At 44.5% G+C, this 20,647-nt stretch overlaps 1 protein-coding gene across 1 annotated transcript; it reads left to right on the top strand.

Annotated features, from left to right (window-relative positions):
* The first annotated feature begins 1,481 nt into the window (after window positions 1-1,481).
* On the top strand, window positions 1,482-20,422 carry LOC126088328 (WAS/WASL-interacting protein family member 3-like). Its single transcript, XM_049906461.1, has 2 exons — window positions 1,482-1,741; window positions 19,978-20,422. Exons 1-2 carry the CDS (start codon window positions 1,482-1,484, stop codon window positions 20,420-20,422), a joined length of 705 nt encoding a protein of 234 aa, XP_049762418.1.
* The last annotated feature ends 225 nt before the right edge of the window (window positions 20,423-20,647 follow it).

The following is a 20,647-nucleotide window of genomic DNA, read 5'->3' as shown; positions in this document are numbered from 1 at the left end:
GAATTGATACAGAATTCATCAACCGACCACGGCATAACAGGCCGGATAATTGTAATGGACATCATAGCACTGGAGCCGGTACATTCCAGAACCTCACTGGGAAAAGTGGTTATTCAAGCTTTTGACAGATGGTCACATTAATGTGATTGGGTGATGTATCTAATTCCACATATGCACTGCTTGCCGCTCCATTCGGAATGTTTCCTCGGGAACTGGTTGAGATGGAACCTGTCTTCACTCTCAGCAGCAATTCCTGTCGGGTTTGATACCGGCTGCTATGGACAAGGCGTGGCACTCGTGTCCGGTCCCTGCTGTTTGAGATTTTTTTACGATAACCGTTCTCACGCTTTCGTGTTCCATGGCTGCGAGAGTTACACCACTTCTGTAATGTACGTTCGATAGGTTGAGTTGACACATCAACAATTCGACAAATTGAGAAACTTTATTGACAGGGTTGCCATAGGCGCGTCCAACCACGGTACCAGTCTATTGCCACATCTCGGGTCCCTGGCGGTTAGGATGTTCCTACGACAGTTGCAGATCATTTCCTGAAGGCACGTTGGATAGCCTACGTTGATCCGCCAATAACTCTGGTACCGTAACTCACCGTATGGTGACAGGCGCTTCCAAACACGAAAGCTCCTGCGTGCAATTCTGCCACGTCTCCACGTTAACGCAACTTACTGTGCTGATTCCACACAGTTGACTGTTACCACTTCATTGCTGCCACCACGTCAGTGGTGGCGGTTACAGAACTGTCTGATAGCAGATCTACACTTTCAAAAGCACCCCATCGCGAGCAGTGTGCTCTTTTAAGAGGAGGAGTTGGGGAGGGGGTAAGCGTATTTAAGCATTCCTGCTTGCCCGATATTACGTTTTTTCCCAGGTTTCTTTCTTCAGTCATTACTTCCTTCTTTGATTCTTCTTTTGAACTGACAGGAAGATGCCCTTACGAAAATGTGCCAGTTGGCAAATTCTACATTTTAATGCATCCTTGTACGATATTGCGCCAAGGAAGTTGTGTAAGTTCATATGTTTTGATGTACACGTGGAGCAGCTTTTAGGAAATGTAGTAAGACGACTGCTTTGTCGTGCGCTCTGCACCGAGGGTGACGTCGCCGCAGTGCTGGAGTAGGCGGCGCGGAAGCCAACTGAGCTGCGCAGAGTATCTCGCGGGGCCAGATAGCGCCCGCCGGAGAGCCGGCAGCCGGGCGGCCGCTGTGAAGAGGGAGAAAGAGGAGCGCAGAGCCGGGCCGCTGTATCAGGAGCGCGCGGGCCGGCCGGCGAGGCCCTCGTCGTCGTCTGCTGCTATCGCGCATCCGAAATGAAGAGCCGGCACGGCGCGGCGGGGCGGGCCGTTTTGAATTGGCGCCGTATCTCGAGTAGCCCCGGCTCATTGTTAGCGCGCTAATGAAAGGCGAGCCAGCGCGCCGGCCGACAGTCGACTGTCGACTCGGCGCCGCTCGACTCCTCGATGATCGATGGCCGCCCGCGCCGTGTGTGCCTTGTCGCGCCCGGCCATCTGCTGCTCCGCCGCCACTGCCGGCTCCCGTTACGCCCCGCGCCCGCTGCCCCCCGCCGGCCCTCCGCAAGCCGAAGACCGCCCTCCTGTCCCCGTCTCCGCCGGCCGCCGTGTGTGGTCTGCGTACTTCGAGACGTGCCACTTGTCTTCCCCTCGGCGGCACTGGGACGGTTCTGCCACTGAGCAGGGGAAACTGGGTGAAAATAACAGAGGCAATTTGTAACTTTTCAAATGTCCCAGAGGTGATAGTAAGCTTCAGTTGTCTTCCGTAAGGAAGAGAATAAAGCATGTAGACGTTCGCTTGTGTCTTGCTCATCTTAGAGAGCGGAACTTGTTTTTAGGGGGTTGAAGTCAAAACAAATTTGTCAAAATTAATTTGCGTCCTGCTAATTCCCTGACATCACCTGTATTCGATATAGATCTACTACAGAGTGGTGGCAGATGAAAATTCTTGCTGGTTAGGCAAGACTGGACGTGCTCTGCCTACAGGAGCCGTACTCCCAAGCTGGGAAAATAGCTTTTGCTGCCACAACTTGGCAAATTGTCAGCAGGGGTGAGGACCTTAGAGCAGCAATAGTAATAACAAACAAACTCTTGAGGGTAACTACGCTCTCACAATTTACAACTCGTCACTGCAACGTCGTGGAGCTCCAGTCCCCGATGGGAGTAATTATAAATATGTATTTTCAATACGGAGATGAGATAGAACAACACCTGGAACATCTGGCAAGAGTTACCGCGGCGTTGCGGGGACGAAAGATAATCATAACAGCTGACATCAATGCAAAATCCCCCCTGTGGTACAACGGCACCAGAGACGCAAACGGTGATAAAGTGGAGGATTTTCTAATGGCTTCACAGCTCGTGGTGGCCAACAAGCCGGGTAATCCTCCTACCTACACAGCAGGAGGAGGACAAGGTACGAATATAGATGTAACCCTTACATCACACAATGCAGCTAACCTAATAAAGAATTGGATAGTTGTAAGCAATGCCACCACGAGTGACCACAACTTAATAACCTTCACTCTAAGTGAAAGAGAGTGCCGCTGGACCATGGGATGGGAGGTGCAATTTAACTATAACAAAGCAAATTGGGAACTTTTAGCAATGGAGTGCGATATTCCTGCCTTACCAGAAGGTGACGCACATGAAGACCTAGACGTAGACGAAAGAGCTGAGGAACTGGTGGGTGCAGTACATAGAGCGGTGAGGGCCGCTGTACCAACCAGGAGGAAGGCCGTGGCGGCCTCGCCGTCACCATGGTCGCCCGAATTAGAGGATTTACGTCAATCTGTCAGAAGGCTAAGGAGAAACTACCAGCGCAGTGTCATCTGGCTGGAAAGACAAAGATGGCAGTTGCGATACAGGGAGGCCAAGCCGAAATTCCAGAAGGAGTTACGCGAAGTGAGAATGCGTAGCTGGGAAAGCTATGTGCTGAACCAGTTGGCCTTAGATCCGTGGGGTCTCCCTTATAAATTAGTAAGGGAAAAAATCCGCTCTCCCCAGGAGTTATCAACTGTCAGGCGAGGGGATGGGATGACGGAGTCTTGGCAGGAAACTGCTGAGGTCCTTCTCCAGTCCCTGCTGCCTGACGACAATGCGGATGGAGAAACTCAAAGCCAGAAGCAACTGCGTGATGCACATCTAGTGGATTACAACAACAACACGGCAGTCTACCCATTCTCGGAAGAGGAGGTGGCTGCACAAATAAGATCCGTAAAAAGAGGGAAAGCTCCAGGACCAGACGGCATTGTGGCTGAGGTGGTGCAATTCCTGGCACCCCAGTTAGTCGCACCGCTGACCCACCTATTCAACGAGTGTCTCCGACAAAGAAGGTTTCCCAAGAGGTGGAAAACCGCGAACGTGATAATAATCAAAAAAGGGCCGGAGAAAGATCCAACTGAAGTTAAATCTTACAGGCCAATCTGCCTATTGGACCTATTCGGGAAGCTCCTGGAGAAACTGCTGGCTTACAGATTGACGGCTCACCGGGTACTGTGGGGGATGAGCAGCAGGCAGTTCGGCTTCAGGCCGGGGCGGTCGGCATCTGATGCCATCGCTCTGGCGGCTGAGGTCTGTGGCTCGACCCCGCATAAGTACGTCGTCGGCATCATGGTGGATATCAGTGGCGCCTTTGACAACCTGTGGTGACCTTCGCTCTTCTCCTGCCTACGGGAGAAAGAGTGTCCAGGGCCGCTTTATGGGTGTCTGAGGAGCTATTGTAAAGACAGGGAGGTTTGGCTATCATCCCCTAGCGGGAGAATTGGAAAAGTAATCACTAAGGGGTGTCCCCAAGGCTCTGTTCTGGGGCCCCTGTTCTGGAATATCCACATGGAACCATTATTAGACGAACTGCAACAAAGTGAAGAAGTGCTAGAGGTGATAGCCTACGCAGATGACCTCCTCCTGCTGGTCGGCGGTCGTAGCCGAGAGGATATCGAGCCAAAAATCGAAAGGGCCATTGAAAAACTGCACCAATGGTGCCTTAATACGAAGATGAAAGTATCTCCTACTAAATCCACTTATTTACTACTAAAAGGTCAGCTTATCAGGAATCCCACTGTCAGAAACGATGGCTCACCAGTTCTTCAGCGACGAGAGGCGCGATATCTGGAAGTCATAATTGACGAGAGATGGAACTTTGGAAAACACATAGAAACCGTAACTCAGAGAGCCCTCCAGTTACTAAATAATCTCATTTCCATCGGACATAAACGATTTCATCTCCCCCCTCATCTCATCAAACTCTATCACAATAGCATCCTGACATCAGGCTCACGCGGGTCGTGCCCGCCATGATAGTGAGAAGAGTCCAAAGAAATATGATTCTAAGATCAGTAGGGGCCTACAGGACATCACCAGGGGGAGCTCTGTTAGTCATAATGGGGCTCTGCCCGTTAGATATCAAAATACGAGAACAAGCAGCATGGTATTGGGCAAAAAAAGGGGATGGGGAAAAATAACAGATATCATGGGTGTGAGAGTAGAGGATAAAAGGGAAATAAGAAACAGAGGGGAGGAACTGTGGCAGAGGAATTGGGAGGAAGATGAAACGGGGAGAAGAACATTCCAGTTTTTACCTGATGTTAAAGAACGCGGGACTATGAAATATTTTGAACCTACACGAGGACTCATCCACTTTCTCACTGGTCATGGACCCTATCCGACATACTTATGTCGGTTTGGGAAAAGGGCAACCCCCGAGTGTGACTGTGGCGCGGCGGAAGGAACTCCCGAACATGTGGTTTTCGAGTGCCCTCTCTTCAACGACGTGGCGACAACACTTAGAGACAGACTTCCAAACAACGAGACATACAACCTCCTAAGACAAGAAGACACTTTCCATACCCTGAATGCTCTGGCAGAAGAGGTATCGCAAAAAGTCTTAATAGAATACTTGAGGGATCAAGAATAGGCACCGAACTCTTCAACCAACCGATTAAGACCTGATCCCAACCCCTTACCGCCTGTGCGTGGAATGGCCGACTCCCATCAGTTGGAAACCGCCACGTATGGGATTAGGGGGATGGGATCAATCACACCGATCATGACAAGCACCAACTATGACGTAGGTTAAGTTAGTAGAGTAGGACTTAGTTTAGAATACTAACATAGGAAACTGCAGCGAATACTAAGCTTGGCCGGCCCAGTGCCAGGGGCATGCTCCCCGCGGTTAGCTCGAGGAGCCTGGCCACTCCAAGTAGGTTTGTATTTACTGGCACACCTGTGACGCTGCAGTTAGTAGTCATTTCTAGGTTAGAAGTAGGTAAAACTAAACTGCCCATTGTTATTGTAGGAATTTAACACTAGTTTAGGAACTTAAAAAGTAGCTCACTAATAAAAAATTGTAATCTTAGCTGCAAAAAACTTAAACATATGTAACAATTAATGGCCCACTAATCATGTAAGGAGGTGGGCCAAACATGTATAATTAATATTGTATGTCAATAAAGAATTAAAAAAAAAAGTGGTTAAGGTGACCTCCCGCGGTACGCTGGAAATCCGGGTCGGAGTCCCGGTCCAGCACGAATTTTGATCTACATCTAAATCCAGCTGATGGTCCGGAATTCGCACTCGGGGAATTAATTTCGATGTATCTCGTATAGCTGTTGATCGTCAACAGACATGCGTGTAAGTAAAAATATTTTTTTTTCGAAATATATATATCTATTGGTTTCCAAATAAGAGAATTTATTTTAGATAGTCCGCAGCTTGTGGTCTCGCGGTAGCGTTCTCGCTTCCCGAGCACACGGTCCCGGGCTCGATTCCTGGCGGGGTCAGGGATTTTCACCTGCCTCGAGATGACTGGGTGGTGTTGTGTCGTCTTAATCATCAACATTCATCCCCATTACAGTCGGAGGAAGGCAAGGGCAAACCACCTCCTAGGACCTTGCCTATTACGGCGGTGCGGGTCTCCCGCATCGTTCCCCTACGCTGTCAAGGAGTATGGGACTTCATCATCATCAATATATGGCAATACACTGAAGCGCCAAAGAAACTGGTAAAGGCCTATTCGGAAAGTAAGGTCCGATCGGTCGCAAAATGGAAATCAATGTGAATATCAAAAATGTTTTATTTGCAACAGTTAGATATACCTATCAGCTACTTCTCTACATAGTCGCCGATCCGATTTAGACATTTGTCGTAGTGTTGTACCAACTTTCCAATACCCTCGTCATACAAGGCAGCAGCCTGTGCTTCCTGCCAATTATCTACGCTGGTCTACAGCTCGTTGTCTGTGCCGCAACATTGTCTTCTTAGGCGGCGGTTCGTATGACCAGAGATGAAACTCAGGGAGAGTCAATTACTGGCTCTATTGTGGGTGATCATACATTTCCCATAGATAACGCTACAGGAGCATCTTCATTGCCTCTGCGGTCGGCAACGCCTGTATAACACAACAAGGGTCCGGCGCAGTGTTAGATAGGTTACTGCTGCTACAATGGCAGGTTATCAAGATTTAGGTGACTTTGAATGTGGTGTTATAGTTGGCGCACGAGTGATGGGACACAGCATATCAGAGGTAGCGATGAAGTGAGTATTTTCCGTCCGACCACTTCACGAGTATATAGTGAACATCAGGAATCCGGTAAAACATCAAATCTCCAACATCGCTACGACTGGATAAAATACCTGCAAGAATCGTTCAACGTTACAGAAGCGCAACCCTTCCGCAAATTGCTGCAGATTTCAATGGTGCGCAGTGAAAAGTGTCAGTGTGTGAACCATTCAACGAAACATCATCGATATGGGCTTTCGGAACCGAAGGCCCACTCGTGTACCCTTGATGATTGCACGACACAAAGCTTTACGCCTCACCTGGGTCCGTCAACACCGACATTGGACTGTTGATGACTTATCGTACGAGTCTCCTTTCAAATTGTGTGGAGCGGATGGACGTGTACGGGTATGAAGACAACCTCATGAACCCATGGACCGTGCACGTCAGCACGGGGCTGTTCAAGCTGGTGGAGGCTCCGTAATGGTGTGGGGCGTGTGCAGTTGGAGTGTTATGAGACCACTGATACGTCTGGATACGACTCTGACAGGTTACACGTATGTAAGCATCCCGTCTGATCACCTGCATCCATTCATGTTCATTGTGTATTCCGACGCACTTGGATAGTTCCAGCAGGACAATGAGATACCCCATACGTCAAGAATTGCTGCTGGCCACCAAACTCCCCAGACATGAATATTATTGAGCATATCTGGGATGACTTGCAACGTGCTGTTTAGAAGAGATCCATCCCCCATACTCTTACGGATTTATGGACAGTCCTGCAGGATTCATGGCGTCAGTTCCCTCCAGAACTATTTCAGACATTAGTCGAGTCCATGCCACGTCGTGTAGCGGCACTTTTGCGTGCGCACTGGGGCCCTACACGATATTAGGCAGGTGTACCAGTTTCTTTGGCTCTTCAGTGTATATGTCAGGTATTGTAGTTTCATTTCCAGTAGGGTGTAATTTAAATTTTGTCGTGTAGCCGAAGCTACATGCAGTGATGTGCACAGTTGTAACAATGTCCTAGAGGGCATTTGTAATACTTTACAAATGACCCCCGACAAAAACGAATCGTTTTTGTGTCCGTCTCTGCACAGTTTAGCAAGCGTCAATAATATATATAAGACATATTTTTAAAATGGTCTGCATTAACTCCTTTTATAGTACGTCGGGGAATGTAAGCGAACATCAGAGATGACAGCCGGCTCAGGAAACTATTGAAATTACTGTTGTAAAACTTTTAAATTGCACAAAAAAGTAAGAAATATGGTCATATAATATGGAATTTGTCACGACTCACTCCACAGATTTTTCCAGGAAAAAACGAAGAAATTCCCCCAAGAAATGCAGAAAGGAAATGGTCGGAGGGGATTGACTGAATACCTTCCTGAAATGGATTAGTTCATTATTAGCTCGCCGTCCAGAAGCTCCCGAGTAATAACTTTCAGTAAAGAAACAGGGCCACGTTCCTTTGAGAATCATTCGAACATATTACGTGACCACATATTTGAGAGCCAGAAGAAGTGTTTCGTAGACGAAGATGGTGTCTATGCCGTGCACGCTCCAACAAAAATATTGGCAGAGAAGGGGAACAAACAATTTGGGGCAGCTACTTCTGCAGAAATCAGAAATTTTGTGACAGTTCTCGTAGCAGTAAATGCTACAGGAAACTGGGTTCCTCCAATGTGTCTGTTCCCTCGTAAAATTTTCTGGGGCGATTTCCTGTGAGGTGGGCCTCTGGATTGTATTGTAGCTGCTAACGGTTGTAATGGATACAGGGAATTAGATTCGTGAAGCATTTTGCAAAACATATTAAACCTTCTCTAGAAGTGTTTCTTCTCCTGGACAGTTAACGACTGTTGAATTTTGTAGAGAGAATGGAATAGTTCTTTGGTCATTCCTGCCTCGCTGCTCACATCGCCTTCATTCGCATGGTAGTTTATGGACCCTTTTTGTTACGTGAATTCTGCAATGGATTCGTGGATGAAATGCCTCACGGGAAGTAGAATCATAATATAATATGCCAGAAATTGTTGCTATTTCCTTTCCTCAAATAGTAGCATGCAATAATTTGGGTTCTCTGCTGTTGTCATGTGTCCATTGTCCATTTTCAAGAGTCGCATTTCGCACCATTCCAAATTACAGGCAGAAAATATTCCAGAAAACAAGCGTGGTGGTCTTAATGATAGATTTAAGTTCATACTAGAATTCCCAAACTTGGACTTGAGAAAATGACAAATAAAAGGAAAACAAGTACCGATAAAAATTTCTCAAAAGTCAAAGACAAATCACCCGTTCATAAGATTTCTGTTTCAGGACGACGAAACTGGGAACGATGAAGATGATATTGAATTTTATTATTGTTATATTATTGTTATAAAAAGAGGGTTACCAGGAGAGGAAAGGGTGCAGTGCTCAACATGTTAAGAGTAGGCTCCTGTTAGATGCACAAAGGGAGAAGACCATTACGAGTGCTCTGTTACTTTACATCACAATTATGTTTACTACTTGCTTCTCTAACAAATGTTGGAAATATTTTTTATACCTTACTGTTACGATATTTGTATGATTACTTTTATCTTGAAAAATAAATATTAAATTGCAATTCTCTCTATATAAGGCCTTAACAATTATAGCAATTAGTAAATAAGTATTTATATAAATCTATGTAAATACTCTATGTGACGAAGTATTTTGAAGAAGATATTTCCAGATTATGTACATCAAATAAATATGTTTCGATTGGCTAATGCACACCTGCGAACAAACGTAACATACGGCAGATTTAAATATAAATTTAAATACTGAGAAAAATATCATATAGGTATTAATAATGAATACATATTCATAATTGCAAAAAATGAAGATTTCATTCAATGAAGTACATATTTCCTCCTGATAGGTGGAATGTTAATTACAAAAAAAACTGAATTTTGTTACAATTGACCCCAGGCTGCCCTCCATATAAGGCACCAGATTTGCAGTAAGGAGAAGATACGTATAAAATCCATTTCAGCAAATCTTAAGTTTTGTTTTGGCTCTGAGCACTATGGGACTTAACATCTATGGTCATCAGTCCCCTAGAACTTAGAACTAATTAAACCTAACTAACCTAAGGACATGACACAACACCCAGTCATCACGAGGCAGAGAAAATCCCTGACCCCGCCGGGAACCGAACCCGGGAACCCGGGCGCGGGAAGCGAGAACGCTACTACCACACGATCACGAGCTGCCGACTGAGTTTTGTTTTCTGTGGTTTCTCGAAATCAATTCAGATAATTCAAAACGTTTTTTTTTTCAAAAGATCGCGAATAAATTTCCGTCTATTTTTATCTATCTGAGCTAGTGATCCATCTTTAATAACCTCGCCGTCGGTGAGATGTTAATAATAAGCCGTCCTTCTTTCTTCCTTCCTTGGACCTTACCATTCCGGCTGTATTGATTTGTTCGGAATGGTGAGGATGGACGCAGCAGTGGAATAATATCCTGCATCGTGCTATGAGTATTACGTTCCTCCGCTGATATTCTAATCACGACAACCTCATGTCGGGTTGTGCGATACTGTTGTCGTTCTGTGTTTTTGGGCTGCGTAGTCTATCAGTTGCCCACAGCTGACTCCTCAGACCTCACTTGCACTACCACTTTTCTGAAATGCTCTTCGTAGACAGATTACGTGCAAAGTGTTTCTTACGACGGGATCTTATGCAGCGATTTGTGATCCAAACAAATCCATTGTGCGCTTTTGAAAAATAAAATGTCATAACTAACGTCGAAACTATATGTGATTCGAAACAACGAATACTGTAAACAAACTTCTTAACGATTCAGTTGACCTTTTTGCATCATTTCGCTCATCGGTTTCCTGAAATAAAATCTCAAAGATAAATAGTAACTGCCTCTTCAACGGGGCGACTTCAGATATACTATCACCTAACGGCACACAAAGTAAAGATTGTGCTCTGAGGTGTCTACATCTCTCCTCCCAAATATTGTAGAATCTTTAAAGATGAATCTATTTAAAATATCTAAAACTGGAAACTACTAACATAAAAATTCAGATAACATTTCACCCGCTTTGTCGCTTTCACCCCGCTAACTGCACCAAGCAACGTATAAAGTAAAATTGTCCATGTAACTTATATAAAAAAAACTGGTAGACCCGTTATAAAATTACAGAATGAAAGTTGAAATGAGATTCCTAGAAAATTTGGCCGGCTGATCACTCTATAAAAAAGTATTAATAATAATCTAGTGATAGTTAACTATTGAGGTCGGCCACTTCCCAAAATCTTAAAATTCTGACTGTATTCTTCTGCTAAAGTAGAGCGTTACCACTGGTAAACAAGCCTTTGCGCTCTCTGTGGCACAATGTGTGTAGGACGCTTTCGACACCACACTGACTGAAAATAATCCGATTGCTTTAAGTATTGATTGTGTGAATGTTGTTCACAGACAGAGAAGAGAGAGGGAGATTCTTAGAGTGTTACAGGAACCCTCGCACTTACTCCGGCTTGGTTCAATAGCGACTATATGACCTCCAGACAAAGATTCAAGGAAGTGCTGTACAGTGCAGCATGCATTTGTTTGGGCAGTTTGAGAGCGTCATAGAAACGTTTATCAACGGCAGACTGCAAGATAGGCGCTATACATAGAGAATTACACCCAAGCTTCCGAGACTCACTGGGCAATTATAAGTCGATAAATAAACAATTCCTCCAAAATATGTTATGCTTAATGATCAGTATGATTGGATTATTGAAATTTGAGCTTTCCCAGAACGATACCGACAGCTCTTTGCACATACCATCCCGGTATGGACGAGGAGGATGCAGGGTGGGGGAGGGCAGTGGTATGGTACTCCGCTACAGAGCATATTCGGGCTTTCTCAGTGCACAAGCTGGTATCAAGTGCAGCCTGTGTGCTATTCTGCAGCTAACTACGACTGGTGCCTACTGTTAGTCTCAGTTTTGTAGTTTATGGACACACGCTCTTTAATATTCTATCGACTGTATGCTGGCGCCTATAATTTCTGCCATTTGTTAACTGGTTCAGCTATTCAACTCTTTCTGCATAGCATGGATTTTACAGTTCCCTGTAATTTCCGCGCTCCTTCAGTAATGCGCCAAATTATGTGTCATTACTCGTGCCGAGAATTTTTATAGACCTTTTTCCTTTACTAGTTCTTGACGTACCTCAAAATTAAGTGGTTTACTTATCCATCTCATTTCTAAAATATTTGTGTAGCATCTGTAGCACCACATTTCACTTTCTCCTGATTACTGCTTACTCGTTCCACTATTTGTGTCTGACTAAATATTTTTTTGCTCTTCAGGTGGGTGCACTCAACGACTGTGATGTGACTTTCAAACGATAGGGCACAGAAATCAGCCGTTGTTTACTTGTAGGTTTTATTCTGCAGATATAGATTTCGGCCAGTGACTAACCATTACAAATGCATCATTTCATCGTATCAGTGCATGTTCTAGACCGTCAGTCCCCTACTGTTCGGGCTTCTGTCACAGTTCTTCCAAGAGTCTTGAGAGAACTGTGACAGAAGCCCGAAAAACAGCGGACTGACTGACTAGAACATGCACGGATACGATGAAATGATGCATTTGTAATGGCTAGGCACTGGCCAAAATCTGGACCCACCGAATAAAACCTGCAGGAAAAGGACGACTGATTTCTGTGTTCTTTCATTTGCAAAAAATTTCTTTGTTTTGTGTTGATGAGGTATTGAGTGCGAATCTGCTTCAATTTCTCCCAGTTACTTCTCCAACGGTTTACTCAATATTTTCATTTGACTTGCTCTCCATATTCTCCATTGTTCATTATTAGTCTTTTGGTAATTTCATTTTGCTACTGCCCACTTATTTAACTTTTTTTTTCTTTTCTACAACACAAATCCTGTCAGATTTAGCATTCTATTTCATTGCAAAAGTTCTCCGAGTCGTCCTTTCTTTCTCACCCAAAAAGATAGTATACTCTACAATCATCATTACTAATAGCTCTTTCAGCCGTTCTTATACTAGTTTCAAATCATTTGATATTTTTCTTTTATTGATTATTTGGTATTCAGATTCCAGCGCCGGTACATTATAGCTCTGCATTACTTCCTTTCATTTTCCTTGAGTTTTTACTTGGTATGCCAAAACTCCCTTACTTTATGAAAATTCTCTGAATTATGTAACTAGATCTTGTGTCTAAAGAAATGTACTTCTTTCTCTGTCACAACTGACTGAAGATATTTTCCTCTCTTGAGACAAGTTATAGGTGCGTAGGTGCGAAGGAATAACTGCGTATCATATTTCCTAGTACAGACAGGAACATATAAAAATTTGATACATAAAGAATGTGAAGCATTTTTTGCTGTTCTTCTCCAAATAACAGTTGTCAAAATTGCAGTTAGGTTTTCGATTTATAGATAAATGAATTTCGGGTGATTGTACTTGTAAGTAACTTCATTAAAATTGTCAGAAGATAGGTTTATGCACCCATCCGAGCATCCTATTTATGATTTCAGATGTTTCGTTAATTGTTTAAATAGTTGTGGAAACCTGAACTCCATTGCTGATTCATTCCGCAGCTTTGTCCAAAGACTGATATACCGTTCGTGACGACATCGATGGCGATGATGTGATAAAGCAATAACTCTTTTTTATTTCCATCACTAGCAGTAGATTTAGCTGAGGGTCTGTAGTGGTCCTTCATCAGTAGCAGCTATCCACGGGACGTCTTGAAGCGAACGATCGGGAAAGGTTGAGATTGACCTGCAAAGGCAGTCACAATGTTAGGAAACATATCATTCGTTCATTACCAAAATAAGAAATGATACACCCAGAATCCTACCACACACCATAAAACGAATAAACAATTCCTCCACGACTTTCTAAATCCGCCAAAGCAGATATCTCACGGCAGGGGGCGGGGAGGGGGTGAGGGATCTTAAGAGGATGAAGGAAAAACATTACTTGGACGTGCATAACGTAGTTATTTCTACGTCCCAGATCCATAAGAGACGGGTGTTCTTGACTCGAATACGTGTGGTTCCACGTGTGTTGTTTCTTGTCTTAGTAGGTATTAACGAATAACACTGAAGGATGAAGGACATCTGTGAAGCGGTTGTCCTAAAGTCATTATAGGAAGCGCTAATTCTTCATTTTGTGAAACCGACAGATTCCTCTAATTTTTTACGGCGTGTCTCTTATCACTTCCCATGATGTCTTTTGGTAAAAGTATTACTGAATGGCTTTACTGTTTTTACTGAATATAAGTTTGCAAATGTACCTTACAGCGAAATGCACACTGAATTTAAAATGGGTTCCTGTTTGCTCAGCTGCACTGCCATATTCACGTTTGGAAATCTCTCTGTTGTGATTTAAGGCAACAGTTGCAGCTAATATCTTCAGCTGATTTATAATGGATCCTCCTCCTTGCAAACTCGTATTCTGCATTTGATGAGAAAATAATCCCACCGTCAAGTGGCAAGAAGCAAATGCCCTTTTATTCTCAGACTGATAGAAACGATTATATCGAGTACCACCCTGGTGAGTAAAATGTGCGTTGTACTGCTAATTCAGTTATTGTCGCTTGCCCAGTATTGGAGGAAACGTGTGTGAACAACATACAAATCGTTTATACGTTTTAACGGATTGTATGTTGTGTTCCTAAGATGAAAATGGGAAACATTCTGTAATGTGCCTAGACAAATGCGGGGAAACTGCTCGAAAGATACGTCTTACTCAAGCCGGGTAGCAGGCCAACGGTCATTAGTCAGTGGCGTGAATTTCACTCCTGCGTGGATCACACCCCAGTGTCTTAGCTGTAGATGTATGCATTACGCTGCACGATGACGTCTTAACTATTCTAATTAGTGCGGGAATCAGTTGTCGTTTCAAGTTATAAGCATCACGTAACACTGTGGCAGCGGTGCTATATGCGTCAGAAAGGAATTTCGGCTGATGGTTGTTCAGCTGATTTCTTACAGGTAATGACTAGTCTCAGAAAATTCCTCTTTTTTAAAAAAATTCTGTTGCGTTGTTCTTGGAAAAATTATATGCAGTTTCGTCGAATATCACAAATATGTACTGCTACTACCGACCTTGTACGTGTGAAGTGATATCTAAAAGTTGCCGAAATTTGAATTTTACGCGCAGATGGTTACGAATACACTGAATTACCGCTATGTGTCTTCTCACACATTCTTCTCGAATCTGTGTGGCAAGTGCTTGCGAACTGATTGGTTTGGTCATTTGTTGACGAGCGAATTTCAGTTGTCGTGTTTCCGTGTGTTTGTGGTTTTTCAATAGCTGTCCTGAAAGAGCAGCGTTTCTGTGCGAAATTTGTTTTACTTTTGGAAAACCGCTTCAGAAACCCACCAATTGTTGATGCAGTTTCTTGGTGACAATTTTGTCAGACTGAAACTGGCTACTGGTGTAAACATTTGAAAGATGGCCGGCCATCGACTGATGACGACAACCGTTCCAGTCGGCCTCGGCTGGCGTCATACCAGAAAATGCTTACAGGGAGAGGGATCTGATTCCGCAAGACTGTAGGCAGATCGTCCAAGACGTTTGCAACACGTTGCGAATAAGCTATGGTGCATGTGACAGTAATAAGTGAAGGACTGCCACGAAGTTTGTGCCGTTACTGCTGCAAGACGATTAGAAGCAACATAGGATGGAAATCTGCTGGAACTTAAGAAACTGCTTCAGGACGCTCTTAACTTTCATTCAAATATGGTCAATGAAATTAGGTTTATGTCTATGACACTTAAACTAAACAGCAAACGTCGCAGTGGAAGAGTCCGTTTTCACTTCGGCTAAGAAAAGCTCGACAGCTGAAGAGTAACATTAAGAAGTGTTAACTTTTTGTCATGGTACTGACTGGATTGTTCATAAAAAGTTTGTCCTTTCTGGTGAGCCTATAAGTAACGGGCTTTACTTTTATCACCTCGCACATCATATATAACGACAATATTTTAGGTTACCGTAGTTAGCTTTTTATAATTTTCTTTATTTTATGCTAGAAGAATCTCGTTTACACTATATCAACGTATTGGCTATTGACTTGTACACATGTCACGTGATCGACTGTGTAACCTCCTCCACTGCATTCTCTGTAATGTTTTACGTAGTTGCCGGCCGAAGTGGCCGAGCGGTTCTAGGCGCTACAGTCTGGAACCGCGCGACCGCTACGGTCGCAGGTTCGAATCCTGCCTCAGGCATGGATGTGTGTGATGTCCTTAGGTTAGTTAGGTTTAAGTAGTTCTAAGTTCTAGGGAATGATGACCTTAGCAGTTAAGTCCCATAGTGCTCAGAGCCATTGAATCATATTTTTTTTTTTACGTAGTTTATGTTACATTATTCTTAATACTGATAAATTGCACCTTGCAGCACTAGGTTTAGGCTCATGATGTTTTAATGTTATTTACAGTGCCATTGTCTGTATTATTATGATGTCACACTCACCCAGTTTTCATATTGTCGCGTCTCATCCTTTCTTTGCCTTAAATTAGATCTGAAGATCAGTGGTTTTGATCTGACTAGCAGATCACCATTAATAAAAGAAAAAAGATCCAGACGCTGTCTTTCATTCATTCAAGAGTTCTATAGTGATATTCTAAAACGCTCGAGGGAAGATTTGAGGAGAAAACGGTGGCTGGGTACTCCACCATGATAATGCACGACCTCATAAGGCTTCCTCGTTGTCGGCGGGACGTTAAACACCAATATCCTCCTCCTCCTCTCTCATAAGGCTTACGTTATTCCGAATTTCTTCGCTAAAACCTTCCGTATCAGCTGTACTCACCAAACTTGCTCCGTGTAACTTCTTCCTTTTCGCCTAGAAAAAAATCAATTCAAGGGGGTGAATATTTGGTATAGTGGAGGAGATTCAGGCGGAGTCGCAGAGGTTACTAAACACTCTAACAAAAAAAGACTTCCAGGATACATTTCAAAAATGGTTGAAACTTTGGAATCGGCTTATTATCCTAGGGAACTGTTTTGACGGTAATAGTACAGAGCATTGATCTACGTAAGACGTAATTATTTTAATAAACATTTACGGGAACGTTTTATTGATAAAAGAAGCTTTTCACATGGCCCAACGAGTCTGAATGGAGTCCAGTCCAGACCTTTTTAATTCCAGTGAAAGTTACCTTCCTTGCAGCTGTATCTTTTATTTAAGTTTGATATTTGTCTCATATATGCACTATCGATTTCAAGACAGTGTTGTCTCATCTTCAGATACCTGTGCAACAGAAAGCACATCTTCAGTAATGTACATTAAGTTCATCATGTAACTACAGATACTGGTCAGTTGTACGCCAGTTAACATACATACATGTATACATGACATAGTACTCAAATAAAGTAATTATATATAACAACAAATACAGAATCCATATGAAATTCTGCTTGGGGTAAATCCATGCGTCAAGACATTTCCATCAGTGACATCTAAGAGTACGTAGAGGAATTCTGACTGGGACTGCCAGTCAAAATACTACATTTTGTTCATATGTTTTGTATTTTATCAAAGAGAGAGGGTGTGGAGGCATAATATTTTATTACCAGTGTTTAAAACGGTGGAAATGTGTGCGTACTTGTCTCCTACAGGGTGTTTCAAAAATGACCGGTATATTTGAAACGGCAATAAAAACTAAACGAGCAGCGATAGAAATACACCGTTTGTTGCAATATGCTTGGGACAACAGTACATTTTCAGGCAGACAAACTTTCGAAATTACAGTAGTTACAATTTTCAACAACAGATGGCGCTGCGGTCTGGGAAACTCTATAGTACGATATTTTCCACATATCCACCATGCGTAGCAATAATATGGCGTAGTCTCTGAATGAAATTACCCGAAACCTTTGACAACGTGTCTGGCGGAATGGCTTCACATGCAGATGAGATGTACTGCTTCAGCTGTTCAATTGTTTCTGGATTCTGGCGGTACACCTGGTCTTTCAAGTGTCCCCACAGAAAGAAGTCACAGGGGTTCATGTCTGGCGAATAGGGAGGCCAATCCACGCCGCCTCCTGTATGTTTCGGATAGCCCAAAGCAATCACACGATCATCGAAATATTCATTCAGGAAATTAAAGACGTCGGCCGTGCGATGTGGCCGGGCACCATCTTGCATAAACCACGAGGTGTTCGCAGTGTCGTCTAAGGCAGTTTGTACCGCCACAAATTCACGAAGAATGTCCAGATAGCGTGATGCAGTAATCGTTTCGGATCTGAAAAATGGGCCAATGATTCCTTTGGAAGAAATGGCGGCCCAGACCAGTACTTTTTGAGGATGCAGGGTCGATGGGACTGCAACATGGGGCTTTTCGGTTCCCCATATGCGCCAGTTCTGTTTATTGACGAAGCCGTCCAGGTAAAAATAAGCTTCGTCAGTAAACCAAATGCTGCCCACATGCATATCGCCGTCATCAATCCTGTGCACTATATCGTTAGCGAATGTCTCTCATGCAGCAATGGTAGCGGCGCTGAGGGGTTGCCGCGTTTGAATTTTGTATGGATAGAGGTGTAAACTCTGGCGCATGAGACGATACGTGGAAGTCGGCGACATTTGGACCGCAGCTGCAACACGGCGAACGGAAACCCGAGGCCGCTGTTGGATCACCTGCTGCACTAGCTGCGCGTTGCCCTCTGTGGTTGCCGTACGCGGTCGCCCTACCTTTCCAGCACGTTCATCCGTCACGTTCCCAGTCCGTTGAAATTTTTCAAACAGATCCTTTATTGTATCACTTTTCGGTCCTTTGGTTACATTAAACCTCCGTTGAAAACTTCGTCTTGTTGCAACAACACTGTGTTCTAGGCGGTGGAATTCCAACACCAGAAAAATCCTCTGTTCTAAGGAATAAACCATGTTGTCTACAGCACACTTGCACGTTGTGAACAGCACACGCTTACAGCAGAAAGACGACGTACAGAATGGCGCACGCACAGACTGCGTTGTCTTCTATATCTTTCACATCACTTGCAGCGCCATCTGTTGTTGAAAATTGTAACTACTGTAATTTCGAAAGTTTGTCCGCCTGAAAATGTACTGTTGTCCCAAGCATATTGCAACAAACGGTGATCGCTGCTCGTTTAGTTTTTATTGCCGTTTCAAATATACCGGTCATTTTTGAAACACCCTGTACATTGTACAAGCTATTATGACTAATGTTGTGACAACCGGTGACATCTAGCGGTCTTATCTGTGATGAAAGCTGTTGGTGACCGTATTAAATTTTTTGTTCAAATCTCAAAGCTATTGTTGTCTGTAATTATTTTTTTGACTACAGTGTCTTGTTTACCTGTGTGTATGTTATATGACGTATACTTGACCAAAATCTGTAGTTACGCAATGAATGTAAAGTTGATGTTCGCATGTATGCTTCGTGTTGTTTAGGTAACTGAAGATGACATAATATTACGATTTTTTTGATATTATTGTTCCTATTCTCCACAAACGGGTGAGCTGACAGTGGTTAAATCCGCTCTTCAACCAAAGTTTGCACAAATTAAATAGGTGGTTTGAAATGCATAAAAACAGATGACAATAAATGATCTTCTTCTGAAAAGAAATGTTGGTGGACAGCATTTGTGATATTTAAATATAAACACAAGGCAATAGACGATAAAAAAACATTTTGGTCGTCAGTTTTTATGATTTTTAAAAACTTTTAAGATTTTATATTGCATTTAAAATGTAATCACTGATAGTATTGTAAATGATGCGTGGTGTAATGGTGATACTTGCCGTGCACGCAAATGATCATGCTCATGATGAAGGTGAAATGATGAGTGTGGGCAAAGGGACCTGTGGAAGCGCGGTTAGATGCTGAACGTCTGTGAGGTGAAGGAAGGGCACAGGAGAAAAATTGAAGGGTGGTGTCAGGTGGACGATCGTGCTGGTGTCTGAAAGAGGGCTGTGCCTCAGGACGGATGTCACCGATGACAGTCGGGGTTCGTTGAAGTTCAGGCCTAACAAGGTTGAAGGTGCACGAATGTAGGATAAGGATGTAGTGGGGCAGCTGGGTGCTTGGATTGATGACTAGTGGGTGGGATACTAAATGCTAGGGATTGGGTTTTGCAATTAATGCGTCAGGTTCGAATGTGTTCTAGGAAGAGAGGTTGTACGAAGTGGATGAGTTGGTACAGGAAGCGAGTTGGGGAAACTATAGTAGTGTCATGAAATAGATAGTACATATATGAGAATAAATTCGAAACTATAGCTGCAAGGAAATAGATTATCGTTGGAATAAATAACTGATAGTCGTATGGATACATGTTACGTAGCCGACTCGACAGAGTTAAAAAAAATTCGGACTCCGGAGCGATAGATTGCGCAGTGATGGAGAAAGCCGCGCGTGTAGCCGGCAGCGACGCTAACTGCGGCGCTAGTGGGGCGCCGCCGAAGCCTGATCCGGCCTGCGCGGCAGTGGCTCGGCGCGCCGCTCCCTGGGGCAGATAGGCGCGCTATCTCGGCTGTCCCGCCGTCCGAGCGGCTGCGCATCTTGCCGGCGCGGTGGCGGCGGCGGCGCCCACCCCCTCACTGCTGGATGCTGGCGACTGCGTCTGGCTGGCTGCAGCTGCTATCATTTTTCCACACGGCTGGCCGCCGGGACGCGCGGCGACGCCTGCCGACGCCCGATAGGACGCCGGCCGCCGCTGGCGACGCCGCCCCCTCCCACTACCTCCTCCGCACCTCCCCCCCTCCCTCCCTACTCCCAGCGCCGCCGACCTGCGGCGGAGCGGCAGAGCCGGCCGGCGGCCGATAACATGGAAATGCGCGCCCCCGGCCATCACAAAGATATGTCAATCACGTGTGACGCCCGACTTTATAGAATATATACGGCGGCGGCGGCGGTGGCGCCCGCGGGCTAAGAGAAATGGCAGCCGATGGGGGCGGCAGATAGCGGCGTGATTGACTCCGGCCGGGCCGCTCAATCATTCCTCTTCAAATTGGATGTGCGAAGACGGCCCGCCCCCGCACTTTTTCATCGCACCCCTTCCCTGCCCTGCCCCGCCAGAGGCGGCGTTTTGGATTACATTTCGGCGGTGTCCCCGCACATACTTAAACGGGCGTGCGCGGCGGCCTGTGAGGCCGCG

Source organism: Schistocerca cancellata, chromosome 6 (genome assembly GCF_023864275.1).
Source record: "Schistocerca cancellata isolate TAMUIC-IGC-003103 chromosome 6, iqSchCanc2.1, whole genome shotgun sequence".
NCBI classification, from domain to species: Eukaryota; Metazoa; Arthropoda; class Insecta; order Orthoptera; family Acrididae; genus Schistocerca; species Schistocerca cancellata.
This window is presented reverse-complemented; position numbering and strand designations above follow the sequence as displayed.

Excerpts from the sequence above, each read along its gene's own strand:
- LOC126088328 (XM_049906461.1), top strand. The coding sequence starts at position 1,482 with ATGGCCGCCCGCGCCGTGTGTGCCTTGTCGCGCCCGGCCATCTGCTGC. Across the intron at positions 1,742-19,977 it reads GAAAATAACAGAGGCAATTT|TGGCTCGGCGCGCCGCTCCC; the intron begins GTAACTTTTCAA and ends CCTGCGCGGCAG.